The sequence below is a fragment of the Apteryx mantelli genome, chromosome 6, assembly GCF_036417845.1.
Source record: "Apteryx mantelli isolate bAptMan1 chromosome 6, bAptMan1.hap1, whole genome shotgun sequence".
Classification (NCBI taxonomy): Eukaryota; Metazoa; Chordata; class Aves; order Apterygiformes; family Apterygidae; genus Apteryx; species Apteryx mantelli.
In genome coordinates, this window is record NC_089983.1 from 50,935,067 (window position 1) to 50,950,294 (window position 15,228).

Genomic DNA, 15,228 nt, shown 5'->3' on the forward strand with positions numbered 1-15,228 from the left:
TTCTTTGCCTGTAATCTCTTAAATTTTTTGTCATAATACCTTCCTTACAGCTATCCCCTTTAATTATTACCAAGTCATTAATAAAATAATGTCATCTACAGATCTCGGTACTCTGTGCAAAAGTAGTTAAACCACTCATTCCAGTAGAAGTTCCAGGAATATTCTACAGGAATCTTTTGTCATTTAAAAAATATAAAGTATATTTTTGTATTAGCTATTCTCTAATCTTACAGAAATATTTTTCTTAATTTGACAAGACTAGTCAGTTATCTAAGTGACTCTTTGTCATAGACTTTGTCAGAAACCTTTGAAAGTATAAATAAAAAATTAATAGGCTTGCTGCTCTTTTTTCTCTTTTCAGCCAGTCAGAGAATTTTGGTAGATTAAAGAGGCAGGTTGGTCTTTTCCTAAACATATCTTGGCTTGCTTCTATCTCAGAATATTAAGTGGTATATATTTCTGATTTTAATTAGTTTCAGTTAACTAATTGAAAATTCAGATATCGAATATATTCAGTATTGCCTACTGTACACTTCAGAGGTATCACCAGAACAATAATTGCTTTTAGTGGAGAAATGACATATTTTACTAGTAGCAACTCAATCACTTCCTTAAGTTCTTTCCAAATTCTTTCCTGTATAAGTCTTTAAATAGTTTTTAGCACTACCATTTTTAATATTTTAATAGTCCTCTAGTGAAGAACTGCTTAAGGGAAAAGGAGACTTTTTTTTTTTTTCCCCATCAACCTCTCTGGTTGCTGAATACTGTATTTCACAGCACTTCACTGGTGGCACTCAGGCAACATCAACTGCTCGTTTGAAGTTACAAGATATGCCATCATTCTGTCTTACATCTACAGAAATTTAAAAATAAAATGTTAACTTTATTTTTTTGCATGTCTACATTGAAAATAAGTGAAATTTGCCAAGTTTCTTGTTATAGGTCTGGTGTTTGTGTGTTTTAGTTTGTTTTCTGTTTCTGTGGGCCTGATTGGAATTTTGTCAAAGCTTTTGAATGCCAGTAGAATTGAAGAGTTTAGTCTGGTTTTTATGCAGTTTGATTGCAGATGTTCAAATAGAAAAAAACAAATTGTAGAGTGGCGCTGCTGATAAATTTGAAGAGGGCCATGATTTAATATTGACTTCAGCTGCATTTATAAATAGTTGTTATATTATCCAATGTGGCAGACCAGGCTATGAAATAGTATCGTTATTCTTGGTGTGCAGGAGATGTGAATTCGCAGCAGAGACTGAGATGTACTAGGTTTCCAGGTCAGTTGAATTACGGTGACCGTCCATGAGAGTGCTCCCATGTTATGACATACGCCAGATAGCTTAAACTCCCTCATAGACGCTTGTGACAAGTCAACTAGCATGTGTTAACTTGCCAGCCTCTGATAACTTTTAGAACGCTTGAACTCACCGAAAGGAGAGCGAGCGTCGTGGCGGTCGCTATGGCACGCTGTTTAGCTGCAGCAATGCTTACAGAACTGTTAATTCTTTCTGGAGATAAGGAGATACGCAGACACCTGCGTCTCACGTTAGTCATTGTGGGTGTTGCAGTACCGGTGGGTAGATGCGGTGGTGGGTGGTGTATGTACGGTGTTGTGCTATCGCAATGCCAGCTGCAGGAGGGGTCCGAGAGCGTGGACCCGCGGGGCAGCAGTGCCGGGGGCTCCCTGCAGCGGGCAGCGCGGTCCCGCGGGCGGCATCGTCCCACGCTCCCTGTGGTGGGCAGCGCGGTCCCACGGGCAGCATCGTCCCACGCTCAGCAGCCGCCACCGCTCTGCAGCGCCTTCGCGGGTGCCGGAGGTTTGGTCCCGTCTCGGCACGCGGGCTCCAACTGCGGCGGCGACCTCCCTACGAATGACCAGGTTTGGGCAGAGCTTCCCGCAGACACATTCCTAAATTCTTCTCCAGGATGCTCCCACTTGCTTCTGTCAGCTGAAAACCCCTCCTAACGAGTTGCGTCGCCGGCCGCTTGCCCTCTTGGCAGCTCCGCAGCAGAGCCGGTCGGTCTTGCGTGGGACGCGAGGTGGCCGTGGACCTCATACAGTGCCTAGCAGAGTGGGGACGGGAATAAGGCATCTGAGTGAAATTGAGAAGATAGTTTTTAGTCTTCAGCTTCTCTGACAGCTATCTTGAAGTTCAGTTAAAATATTTGTGAAAAAGTCCTTTCACTTCTATCAACCAAAAACAGCAAAAATGTGAAATCTCATTATACTGATTTTGATGGTTGCCAGTTACTTGTGATGTTTCAGTGTATGGAGTTTAATATATGCCACTTTATTGGAAAAATCCCCCTGTACTAAGAATTTACAGTTACACAATCTTGAAGCCTTTATAGTGCATAAAATCATAAATATATTCTTGGTGGAGATATTTAAAATGAAAGATAAAGGACAGATGAAACAATATATTCAGTCTTAACAGGCACTTAGCATATTTTGACTGACAGCTCTGCTGAAGCAACAAGCATGAATCCCCATGAAGAAACTGTTTGCCACTGGCTGTCTGATGGAATAGATATCTTCCAATGATGAAAGCTTAGTCAAATAATAAACTAAAAAATATTAAAGCAAAACGTGTGAAGTACATAAATTTTCAACAAAACTTGTAGATTTTGCTTTTTACAGCTTTCCACCATTTTAGAATAACTTAATGTATCTAATATATAAAATATATTTAATAAAATAATTTAATACTTCATTTTTTTCCACTGTTGCCCTTTTTTTATGACAACAGTGGTGTATGCAAGTGGTCAGTATAAATATAAATGAAAATTGCTAATTTCCTTTCATGGAATATTGTTTAAATTGTAGAAATATATTTCATCTTATGGAATACTTGCTAAGCAATAGGCTTGAATTGTCACATGTCGTGTAGTATCTGCAAAAGATGTATGTAGCACCAAGAATTGAGGCTAACTCTCCAGTACAGAAGCCACACATCATAATTGTGACAGTTAATTTTTTCAAATAGTATACTGCTTAAAATATCTTAGCAAAAATAAAAAGTCCTTAACTTTCTACTATTGCTCCAGTAGCCTCTTCATCCCGTACGCGGATACTGTCAGTGATCTGCCTGTGAGCTTGACCGGCAGCTGGCTCGGCCTTTGAAGGGCAGCCGTGTCGGGAGCTTTTGCGGCCGCCGGGCTGGGACGTAGGGGAGCTGGAATTGGTCCCTGTTCTGCCGTAGGCTGGCTCGGTGACCCTAAATTGCTTCTTTTTGTGCACCTCAACTGCACGTCTGTGAAATGGGTTAATGAATGTTGACAACCTTTTCTAACTCTGAAATGCAAAGCTGGAAAGTGTTTGTGTGAGACCTGTCTCTTGAAGAATGTAAAATGATACTAGCGATACGTAGTATGTTTTGTGTCTAAACGATTTTAGACCAAAATCTTCCAGTTTATCAGGTTCTTCTTCCAAACTGGTGGCTAGGTCAATTATGTATCTAAGACATCAACTTTGAAATAAAACTGTAAGAGCTGGCAAAAAAAAGTATAAAAGAAAGGGGGAAAACTGGCAGATACTTAGGAAGTAGAAGTGAGAAGTGATGGGGGGAAAGCCAACAGAAAGATCCTAAAAAGAAGTGAATAGATTTATTTCAAGGGAGTTGATATGCATGTAACACTTTCAGCTACCAAATATTTCCGCTAGTAGCTAAAAAAACTCAGTGTGTTTCAGTATTTGTGTTTTATGTACACTTAGTGCAGAGCTGTTTTTACTTGCCTTGTTCTTTATTACCTTGCAAAGTAGACTGAGAAGGAAAGAGAAAATTCTTTTCGTGTAAATAGGTGGCCCTGTGTCTGATGTTTTATCTATGCTTTCCTTCAATACCATTTAATAATAGATACTGTACTGTAACGATATTTATCTCTTCTTTATTTCAAAACTGTACACATTATAACAAACTGTTGTGAAAGAAAAGTATAATTTCTGCATGTCTACCCTACTAATCTAATTCTTTCTCAAGGATAAAGACAGGCTAAAATTAAGTATTTTTAGAAGTGCTGTGCAACATTTATGGACACTTTAGATTACACATTAATATCAGGAAGAGACAGCATGACGAGTTAAATTAATGATTGCAGAGCTTCTCAGTGGTAGGGCAGTATTTGACTACTTTGTTTTTTAACGACAGAATGGAATAAAATGCATCAGACATGCTTATCAAAGCTGAAAAATTTGGTAACTTCAAAAAAGTAAGGTAACAAAAACTAGATGATTAAGTCACTAGGTGGTAGACACTGGTCTTCTTACAAAAAATGTTATTGAAAATTAAGTTAAATCAATTTCTTAACTGGCTTAATTGTTTATGGAGTAGTTTTCTACTTCTGGCCTATAGTCAGAGCAACTTTTATCTTTCATAAATCCTGTACATATAAAGAATTTCAGTTAGACAGATGTGTCTGGTAGAGAGATACATTTTTATGTGTGCGTGTGTGTATATATATTTCTATATATAAAGTATATATTATATATATTAAAATGTATACTATTTATATATATTATATATTTTTAAATCTTGTATATGCAAGAATACAGTATTTCTATATGCTTAGCACTTTTTTTTTTTTGCTAGCACCACTGAATGATGTCATCTCATTATATGAAATTGAGTTTCTTTAAAGTCGGAGAAAGAAAGTAAGAGGAGGTACAGTGTGTATAATTTGATGTTCAGGTAGCATTAAGAATCTCAGACCAGTATTCACAACATCTGTCAAAAAGCCTTCAGTGAAACAAAGTATTAATGAATAGGCATATAGGAATTGATTAAGAACCCATTGTGTCTTGATGAGTTTACTCAGTAAAGAGTAAAGATCATAAACAGTAAAGTATGCATGTAGATTGACTAACATGCAAAACTCAGCTTTGGATAATTACAATTTGTTCACTTTTATACAAATTCTGTTGAATTCAATATGAATTTTGGTACAATTTTTCTCCTGAATTTTTGACAATAGAAATAGTTTTAAAGGTTGTAATAAGACAAGTGCAAGGTTCAGCTTGCAAGCCAAAAGCTGCTAAAGTTGCACAAAATTTACTTTGGCATGTAGTTACAATCCCCAAAATATGCTGAAAAAACATTCTGAAGTTAATGCAGTAGTTGCATTCAGCGGATGATGTACTAGAAATGAGAAATACCTTTAACTTAAATTGAAAGGACTTTATCCCAAGGCGGCTGTGCAAAAATTGAGGTTTGTCTGCTTCCTGCTCTGGAGTAACCAGGTGAGGGTAGTACAGTTTCTTAAGGGCAGGGCTCCAAATGTGTCTAGATGCCTCTGGTTTTCTGCAGGGCTGTGCAGCTTTTGTACCGTGTTAATTTAGTCTGACGTTCTTGTGCGGAGAACGTTACAGTAGTTTAAGAAACAGCGGTGTGTTACCTTCCGTCAGCTGGAGGCTATGACCTTTTCTGAAATGCCTTAACAGGTTCTGTGTCGTGCCAAATCTGGGTTGGTTTTAATCCCAGTTTAAAGTATGCCACTACGGATAGTTTAAACTAATCCCTCTGACTTTGCACTGGAATGGAACGATGGAACTCACAAAGTCACAGAACCTGCTAATCATACGCATGTGCCCACCTGGGAAGTTCTGCTGTATGCTTTATTTGCACCATCGCGCCTTGAATAAGAAGTGCATGTCGTAAGTCACGCTCTTACCTGTTGTACTGCAAATAGGTTATGCCTCCTGATGGTTTGCAATACAGTAAATTACAAGGAATCCCCTACGTTTGATACAAAAACAAAAATTAAATACACAAAGGTTAAATTCTCAGGTGTAAAGTGCTGCAGAGTATTATTTACATGGCGTATCAGAACTTTGTCTACTGTTTTTTGTGCAATTTTCTATGCTTTGGTTTAAGAAAGAATCCAAACTAGCCACTTGGTTCAGGTTCATTTTTGTGACTTTTTTTTTCCTTTCTACAGCTCTACTGAGAAATCATTTCCTTGGAGATCATCAGGTATGTTCTTTTATGTGTACCTTCTGCCATCTTAGTGCCTTAAGGCCCCCAAACTTTTTTTTTTGGCATTTATTGCTTGTTTTGAAGTAAACTGAACATTGACTTTGTTACAGTAGTGGTGCTATGTATCTTTTTCAAGTATCTTTTCCAAACTATAACATTAATGTACTGTTTCTCAGATACAAAGACATTTGTGTGTTCATCTGTTCCTGCAAAAGCACATTTTGGCTTAAATAGTGGTAATTGCAGGTTCTTTTCTGCCTGGACTACACCTTATTGTTCCTTTGAATTTTTGTGAGAGATGTGATGGTAACAGAAATCTTCCTGTATATTAGGTCTCCTTTACAATTAATTCAAAAATACTTCTCAGTCTTCCCCTTGGCTGGTAAGGGTCATGCAAATAATAGTGTGTTTTAAACTTGAAGATTATTATTCTTTTTACGGATATTCTTAGTTAAACTGAGATAACTGTCATTTTTTGAGGGTTTTCCTAAGAGTAATTTTTCTATTTTTGTATCTCAGCATAACTTGAACTTTCTTTCCAAAATGAAAGATTAGTCTTGCAGTACATTTACATCTTTCTTCATTTGAGTATATTAAGTGAGAGCGGATAGGATTGTTTATTAAAGGCAACATTTAAGTGTATAGGCCAAAAGGGACTGTTAAAATAATCTAATCTGACCTTCAAATTTCACAGATCAGAGCATTTAGCTAATGAGGGTTTTGCATCAATTACAACGTTTAGTGGTTGAAGAGCCAATCTTCTGAACAGTTGGTAGTCTGTTTAGAGTGATGAAGTGGATGTGCAGAAATCAACATCTCAAGAACACACAGCAGGACCCGAAATAGGACCTTGATTCCCTGCTTACCGCTTTTTGCGTTGGATCATGTTACTCAAATTCAATTGTGTGCTCTTGAAAGAATATCAAGTTAAGCAAAACTGTTTTGATGTAATAAAAATGCAATTATAATTTTAGGTTGCTTGTTAAGAGTTTATTAACTTAGTTCTGTATTGTGATGAAAGCATTTAATTATGTAAGTAATGCATGCAGTTTTCACAGCTATCCAGCTTCTGCTGTAGAAAGAGTAACACCTCTTAGTCATCTGCTTATTCACTGGAGCATATTTGGAATTATGGCTATTCCAGATTCTTTGGATTCTACCTGCATACTCTTCTTAACTTCTGCAAGTTGCTGTTATATTCCACCTTAAATTATGATAGCTCAATTAAAAAAAAAAAGCTTTTCCAAAATTAAAACATATTGCCCATCTCAAACCAGAAAATAATTTCACCGTAATTATAAAAAAAGAGGCAAAGAATTTCCTATTTAATTAGTGTGAAGTTTTTTATAGTAATACTTGACTATGCTTCCATGATTTCCTATTTATTTATTGCATTTCTTGCAATACGAGGCTTTTCTTGCATAACAGCTGTCTTCTGGTATTAGATTACTATTGCAGAAGTTATAGTACCAGAAGTAAGGAATCATTGCCTAGATTAAAGATAAGCTTATATAGGTTTACTTTTCCCAGTGCTAAAGGTTCTTAAGACTAAAAGCACTCTCATAAGCAGCTACCTTCCCTAAAAATCACTTCAAAGAATATATCTTTTTTTTTTTTAGCTTTCCATATGCTGAAAACTAGGCAATTTTAGATGCCATCTAGGGCTGTTTTAAGATAGGGTTTCCTGTGTCAACTGAGAAAAAATATACTGAATGTGACAGGTCATGGAATTATAGAAGAATTAGTTGGAAGGGACCCCTGGAGGTAGCCTGGTCCAGCAGCCCCCTCACTCCCCAGAGAAGAACCAAATTCAAAATTGGATCCAATTTCCAAGTTAGATAAGATTGTTCAGAATCACGATGGAATATAAAATTTTGTGATAAATGAAGGGCTCTTCTATTTTCTTCTTGTCCATTGTTCATTTACAGCACCTGAGGACTTATTCTCAGACTGAGTGCTAATTGTGCAAGTCGAAATCAGAAGCATAAAGTTTCTGCTCCTTTCCCTATAATATCTCTCAAACTGTTTACCCTCCTTTCTCCTTCCTGTTTTCTTTTATTTAGAGATTAAGTTCTTAAATGTAGTGTATAATAATTGTAATTACATGGTTTCAGTTGCCATCATGGTTTCACCTCAGCTCAGTTGAGGCACACATTAGCTTTTTTCCTTTTTTAAATCCATTATTTTCAACAACCTACTTACTTGCCTTTGTATTTAAATTTTGCTAATCACTGTGGTGCTTTTCATGTTTTTTTTTAACTGTTTTTAAACAAAAGCCAAGTTTGTTTTTTCAAGTAATTCAGAAATTAGTTTGGCTCATTCTTTCATTTTGAAAACTCCTATTTTCTTCTCACATTATTTTCCTTGGTTCTGTAATATTCCAATGACTGTCCACAACTGGAAAAGATATCTTTTGACAGATCTCAGTCTTTATTTTAGTGATTTCATCTCATCCATTTGCGTTCCATCTCATTCCACATCTTTATTTTATTTCCTCCTTAGTTTTTTTCTGCAGTGTATTCTGTTTGTTGTTTCTTTTTTCTCCTTGACTTTCTATTAGTTCCTTTTTCTTCCTTTCATCTATCCATCTCTTCTTACTTTTTTCTTATCCTTCAAGTCTCTCCTGCCACTTGTGTTTTCTTTTTCCTTAGAAGTCTTCTGTACACACTGCCACTAGGAGGGAAAACTTAAGTTTCTGCAAAATGGTAGGACTTGAGAAAGCAGCAAAGCCAAGAAGTCTAGGAATGCAGTTCTTTTAAAAAAAAGAACAGGGCTAATATTAAACTCAAGTAGCTTACAAATATATTGCTTTTCCTTAAAAAGTTGTATTTCTGTTTAAATAGTGTATGCATTAATATAAATCCAGAATTCCTCACATCTCTGTATGTATCCAAAGTACAGTTCACCTAGAGTAATTGCTCAGAAGTGGGTATGTTTGAGAAGATTTTGCTTAGAATTTAAGTTGATATACGTTTCATTTAATGTTTACATTTACGTAGTGATTTTGCTTACTTATTTACTATTAAGCTTTATTTTAAAGAATGTCAGTGGATGATGGTTTACCATCTATGATCTGAAAAATACTGAAGTTAAAGATAAATGAAAACACTCCCTTAAATCATCTTTTTTCCTGTGTGCAGATAGTGGTTTATATCAAAAAAACATCAGTGGATGATGTGATAAGATGTGACCTTTACTGAAAGTACTTTAAGCATCAGTTGAACTATACAGAATTTTTAACAGAAATATAACATGATGTTATTTTGCAGATGCTCATAAATAGAATATTAGATCAGCAGCAATTTATAAAAGGCTATTATTTTATTCAGGGCATTCTTCTCATGATTTATAGTAGCACAAAGAGATAGGGAGACAAAAAGTCATTTTGTTGTGCATTCTTGCCTTTGTTAGAGAGCCCAAACAGTCTTATTTTTTTAGCCTTGTGAAAGCATTTGCTTGGTGGCAAATGCGTGACTGAACCAAGGTTTTGGTTCAGACCTCTGTCTGAGGAACATCTGTGTGGCACTGCACAAATGAATTTGATTCTTCCTATGTGTTTCTCCTGAAATTGATTGTCAGTTTGAATTTGATCTAGTATCATGTAATACCAAATAAAAAAACAAGGTCTTGTATTGTTTTAACCAAAAAATTTGAAGATTAAAATAATGATGTTGACGATAACTAGAGAGTAATTTAAATGTACAATCCTCAAAATTCTTTTATTCTAAAGAATGTTTTAATACCCACTTATATCTCTCATGTTCCGTTTCCAAGCTGGTGTTACAAGAGCCGTGAAAATCAGTTATTTTAGTGTGGTTTTCTGCATCATTTCTAGGGACACCCATGATGAAATTAATGGGAGTATAATAACATTTCTTATCAAGTCTTATTTTAATTTGGTCATAATACTTTTTATTATAATTAATTGATTCCCATCAAATTACTAGATGGTTTTGACCAAAGAAAGTACTACTGTCAAGTAACTATGCTGACTGTCTATAAGAGATATTGATTTTTATTTTTTTTAATCTGGTATTTGAATGGTATTCAAACACTGCTTGTAATAGCACTTACTGAGTAACATTTTAAGTACGGATATTCCATTATGGCAAACTGTACAGTTATTGAGACACCAGTGTTATGTGTACAGCTATTTATTATTAAAAGTCAGAATATTTCTTTTTGGCTTGATAGATACAAATACAAACAAATACTCAGTATTTTAGAATTCTCTTTTGAAGTATAGTGTAATAACAGCTTTAACAAAGAATTTCTAAAAGCTTATCTGTTTTTATTCCTGAGTGCTACTAGCTAGTGTGTCAAGCCCATTCTTTGTCAGTTTGAGAGAGATTTCATCAACTGTTGCGTAGAATTTATTTCAGCGTGTTTCCCATCAACCTCCTCAGCCACCGGCACCAAACCGACAGGCTCCGAACAGTTCTTCCTCTTCCTCGAACATGCATTACATTCACTTTCAGAGAGCACTTGGCTGGTTCCAGCGTCCACAGCTTGCAACTTTTGACAACTTTTGCTCTTTTTGCTCACTGAAGTTTTTGCTAGACCACTGCTTCTTGACATTAACGTTATTTTTGGCTTCCCCTTTAGGTGAATTCATTTATTTCTTCAGCAATAATTTACATATCTAGTGTTACCCTTAAATGTAATCCACGTTTCCTACTGTGCATCTGATGCCTGTTTCTTCATCAATATAAACTTAACATAATGACAACTGAATGCTTAATATTTCTGTCAAAATCATTTTGATTCAGCTTATTTTTTCTTACTGTTTTGTATCCTCATCTTGTCCTTGTATTCCACACTGTTTAACTTCTTATTTTTTTATAATGCAGTTGTGATGTCCTTATATCCTACTGTCTCCTTTGCTTTCTCTGATGTATGATGAGATTTTCCTGTGCAATTTCTAAAGTTCAGTTTCTTAGAATTGAAGTTACATGTAAGAGTCATTAAAAACAAACATTTTGAAGTAGTATATGAAGTAAAAAATTTATAAAATTTGGAATAAAAATTTAGAGTAAAAATATGAATTTTTAAGTCTCTTAACAGCTTGAAGAGGCTAGGTCACATAAAATATAGCAATAGATTTTATAAATATTTTGCATTTTATGATTATTTCTGTTGATGATACACAAGTATGGATAAAATTCAACCCAACCTTTTAATTATGAAGTTTATTTAGATAACAGTAGCATTACTATTATCAATTTAAAAAAGTGATAGCTATTCTCTGCGTACTCCAGTACAGTTGCTTTTCAGAGCAGAAGCATGGTACATTCTTTCTAGATAGTCAGTTACATTTTTCATCCAGTTAGCTTGGAAAGAACATTTAAAAACTGAGAACTGTAGAACTTCTTCAGAAGTACAGGAAGTCAGATCCTCACATGTTAAGCTAATAATAAGTTCTTTTTGGTTAGTTTGGCAGATGGTACGTGTCTATCAACAGACTCTGTTTATAGACATATCATGCTGGAAGCTCTTCGTTAGAGCGTGCATGAGAAAATAATTATTATTGAATTTGCAGGAAATGTACATAAGTAACATTGGATTTATCTAATTAATTTATTCTTTCAGATGCTCCAGCCACCAGTGTAAACAAACCCCGCGTGTCAGAGAGCGCTCATACCAATGCCTATCACGTTAGAACAGAACCAGAACAAGGGAACCTCTACTCTCCAGAACAGACATCTCTCCATGAAAGTGAGGGTCTGTTGTATGCATTTTAAATACTAGAATGTTTCTATATTGATTCTATAATAATGTAATATAATTATGAATGCAATAAATATCTAAATATGTAATACTTCGTTTTCATAAAGGTATGCAATGCATTTATTCCTATGCTGGCTTCATATCTACAGGGTCTGTAGGTAACTCAAGAAGTTCAACACAAATGAATTCTTATTCTGACAGCGGGTACCAGGAAGTAAGCAGTTTCCATAACAGCCAAAACTTGAGCAAATCAGAAAATAGACAGCAGCATTCCCTTATTGGAACAGCTAATAACCACTTGGTGAGAAGTTCACGAGCTGAAGGACAGACTTTAGTTCAGGTATGCTCAAAATAGTACTCTTGTTTCTACTGTCTGTAACACAGTTTTAAAGACAATAGATATATAGTTGGACCTACACTTCCTATAGGCTGGAATTCATGTTATTAAGTTACATTGTTTTAATTAACATCTTCACTGCTTAAAAAGTGTAAATGTCTGGCAAAATAGACTTATTCACTCACGTTAGCATTCATATGATCTGATTCATTTACTGCAACTGAAATTAAGTACAACTTCTGAGGACTCCTGACTACAGAGTATGCTGCTAATATACTATCAAGATAGTATCACTCGGTTAAAATTGTTTCAGCGTGATATTGGACAAAATATCCTACATTTTAGCCCATATGTAAACATGTGCTTAAAGAAAGAAGGTATTTGTGTTCTTGTACCTTCTACCACTTGTTTTTTCCCCCCCTTTTTCATTTATCAGGTTGATATTAAGGTAGTAATCAAAAAAGCATTATTAGCTATACCAGAACTCTCTGCAGAACTGTTCCTGAATTTCCAGTGTAGTACCTTCTTTTAAAGAAAGCATAACTATGTTAACCTAGAAAGCCAAATAAGAATGAGGAATGGAGGGTTTTTAATACTAAATTACTGTTTTGTATATTAGGAAATTCTGGCTAGAAAAAAGGTGAAGAATTGAAATGTGAGATATTTTATAGGAAAACTTAAAGAATGAATGATATTTAGGGTAAAACTTACTCTTCAGCTGCTTTTATATATTGTTAAGTTGTATACATTTCCTGTTGACTTTTCTCTCTTATATCTTATGGAGGAAAAATATCTACTATGTGGCCTAAAAGATAAAACTAACCAACGTTTTGCTTTCGTTTTTTAACAGCCTTCAGGAAATATTGCCGCCAACCGAGCCATGAGACGTGTCAGCTCAGTTCCATCCAGAGCGCAGTCTCCCTCTTACGTGGTCAGCACAGGCGTTTCTCCTTCACGGGGGTCGCTGCGAACGTCCCTGGGTAGTGGGTATGGCTCTCCATCGGTCACCGAGCCAAGAGCCCTTGCTTCTAATGCATATGCATCCACTACGCTGCCGGTGCAGCGGGCAGCATCCCCATATGCCACACAGAGACCTGCCTCCCCGACAGCTGCGCGGCGGATATCCAGACAGGCGTCGAATCCCAACGGTGGCACCGCCTCGTACCAAACGTCGGTCAGGGTCGGCTCCCCTCTGGCCCTCACTGATGTACAAGCCAGGGTAGCTTCTCCCTCTCAAACCCAGCTAGGATCTTCTTCCCCAAAACGCTCTGGCATGACTGCGGTCCCGCAGCATTTGGGAACGACGTTGCAAAGAACCGTTCATGATATGGAACAGTATGGACAACAGTACGATATATACGAGAGAATGGTCCCTCCGCGTCCAGACAGCCTTACAGGTTAGTAAAAAGGTAAAGACGCAGCTTAAACCTTAGTACCAACCTACAAGTTCAGAAAACCAATACCGCAATCACAGTTCTATATATGAAACATTGTGGCATTAGGACACAGCTGTGGTGGATTCTTCAAATCAGTTGTAAATGCTTATGTCAAACCATATGTGCCAATGCTACTGTAAGCTCACAGTGAACACCAGTAGCAGTCAGGAAGTCTGCTGCTGAGGTGTTTAAGTTAAACGAGACAGAGATAAGTTAAAACTTGAGAGGGACAGACGAAAGATAAGGTATTTGCAGGTTGTATGTAATTAAAGATGCTACATTGGAGGACCAGAAAAAATGCATGCCATGCATTATAGAATGATTTCACAAACGTTTTTAAAAAGTCAGTGTGGTTGAACACTAGTGTAAGGGAGCGTATTAAAAGTAAAAAGCCATCCTTCAAAAAGGTAAAGTTGTGTATAGATGAGAAGGAAGGGAAAGGATGTAAGATTTCAGGTCCAGTGAAGAGTGACAAAAAGGGTTTAAGATGCAATTTGCAAAAGCACAATTTTGTATGTGTGTTCACAGTGCAGAAGTTCAATCTAGAAGCTTTCTTTAGAGGGGATGCATCAAAGGATCTGTCCCCGATTGAAATGTCAGTGGAAGGGGCTACCAAACAAATCAACAAAATCATCAGTAGCAAATAATCAGGACCAGATGGTGTTCATCCACAAGTTTTAAAGAAAGTGGAAGGTGAAAGAGCTGAACTATTAACTTGATGTGCAATATCTCACTCACAATCTTTTGGTACTGGGACAGTTTTAAGTTGACAAAAACTTGAAGTTTTGAGGAGAGTTCCAGATCTATCTGGGAAACTCCAGACCAGTTAGCTCAACATCTGTAACAGACGGATTTGTAGAAGCTGAAGGAGAGCAGAATCATTGAATGCAGAGATAAATATGATACTTCAGGGAAAGGTCAGCATGTTTTTTTGTAAAAGTAAGTCATGCCTCACAAATCTGTTGGAGTTCTTTAAAGGAAGATTAATATAGTCTACTTAGAGTTCAGGAGCGTATTTCATTAAGACCCATCACAAAAACTCTTTGAAGAAGAAGGTAAGCTGCCGCGGATAAGAAGCTGGTTAGCAGATAAGCAATATAGGGAAAAATTAATGGTAAGATTTTTTTTAAAGTGAGGACATGTCACCAGCTGAGTCTGCAGTGACATGTTGGGGCCTGTGCTGTTCAGCATATTCATAAATGAAAGTAATGAGTAGTAAAAGGACAGTTTTTATGACAACAGGAAGTCATTTGATTTTATATAAATGTATATATTTATGCCAGTCTGTATGTTGCTTTTAATGAGATGCTGTGGAGTGTGTGAGGTAGAGGAAAGCTGCCATCCAGTTGCAAAAGGTAAGGGGAAAAAGAGAATTTCATGCAGTTGCATCAGAGCAAAATATCTCATGGGCTATTTAAACATTTATAATGGCTTCTCTTCACCTTCTTAAATCTCTGCTGCTATGGCTAGACTGCATCTTGATAGCACTGGTTAGAATAGTGAGGATGCTGTAATTGATCTGTAGTCAAATAATTTTCTGCAAGCTAGGCGCTCTGGAGAATTTAAGACTGCTGTATACAAGAAATGGGTCCCAATATTCCCTCATTTGAAAAAGAGGAAGAAGATGTAACAGGCAATGGGACTGCTTTTACTGTTCAGGACAACTTCAGCAATCTACAAGGATTTAGTGAATGGAATAAAATATGTGCCTTTGCATTTTAACAGCCAATAAAGGTAGTGGATGGCTGGACTTCACTGTTAA

General features: G+C 36.4%; 1 protein-coding gene across 1 annotated transcript in view; it reads left to right on the forward strand.

The window, feature by feature from the left end:
* The window catches only part of PKP4 (plakophilin 4), a 96,678-nt gene that overhangs the window by 46,880 nt on the left and 34,570 nt on the right, over nucleotides 1-15,228 (forward strand). The window contains exons 4-7 of the mRNA XM_067299474.1: nucleotides 5,929-5,963; nucleotides 11,556-11,681; nucleotides 11,843-12,033; nucleotides 12,881-13,427. Coding sequence (XP_067155575.1) covers nucleotides 5,929-5,963; nucleotides 11,556-11,681; nucleotides 11,843-12,033; nucleotides 12,881-13,427 — 899 coding nt within the window. The remainder of the gene's footprint in view (nucleotides 1-5,928; nucleotides 5,964-11,555; nucleotides 11,682-11,842; nucleotides 12,034-12,880; nucleotides 13,428-15,228) is intronic.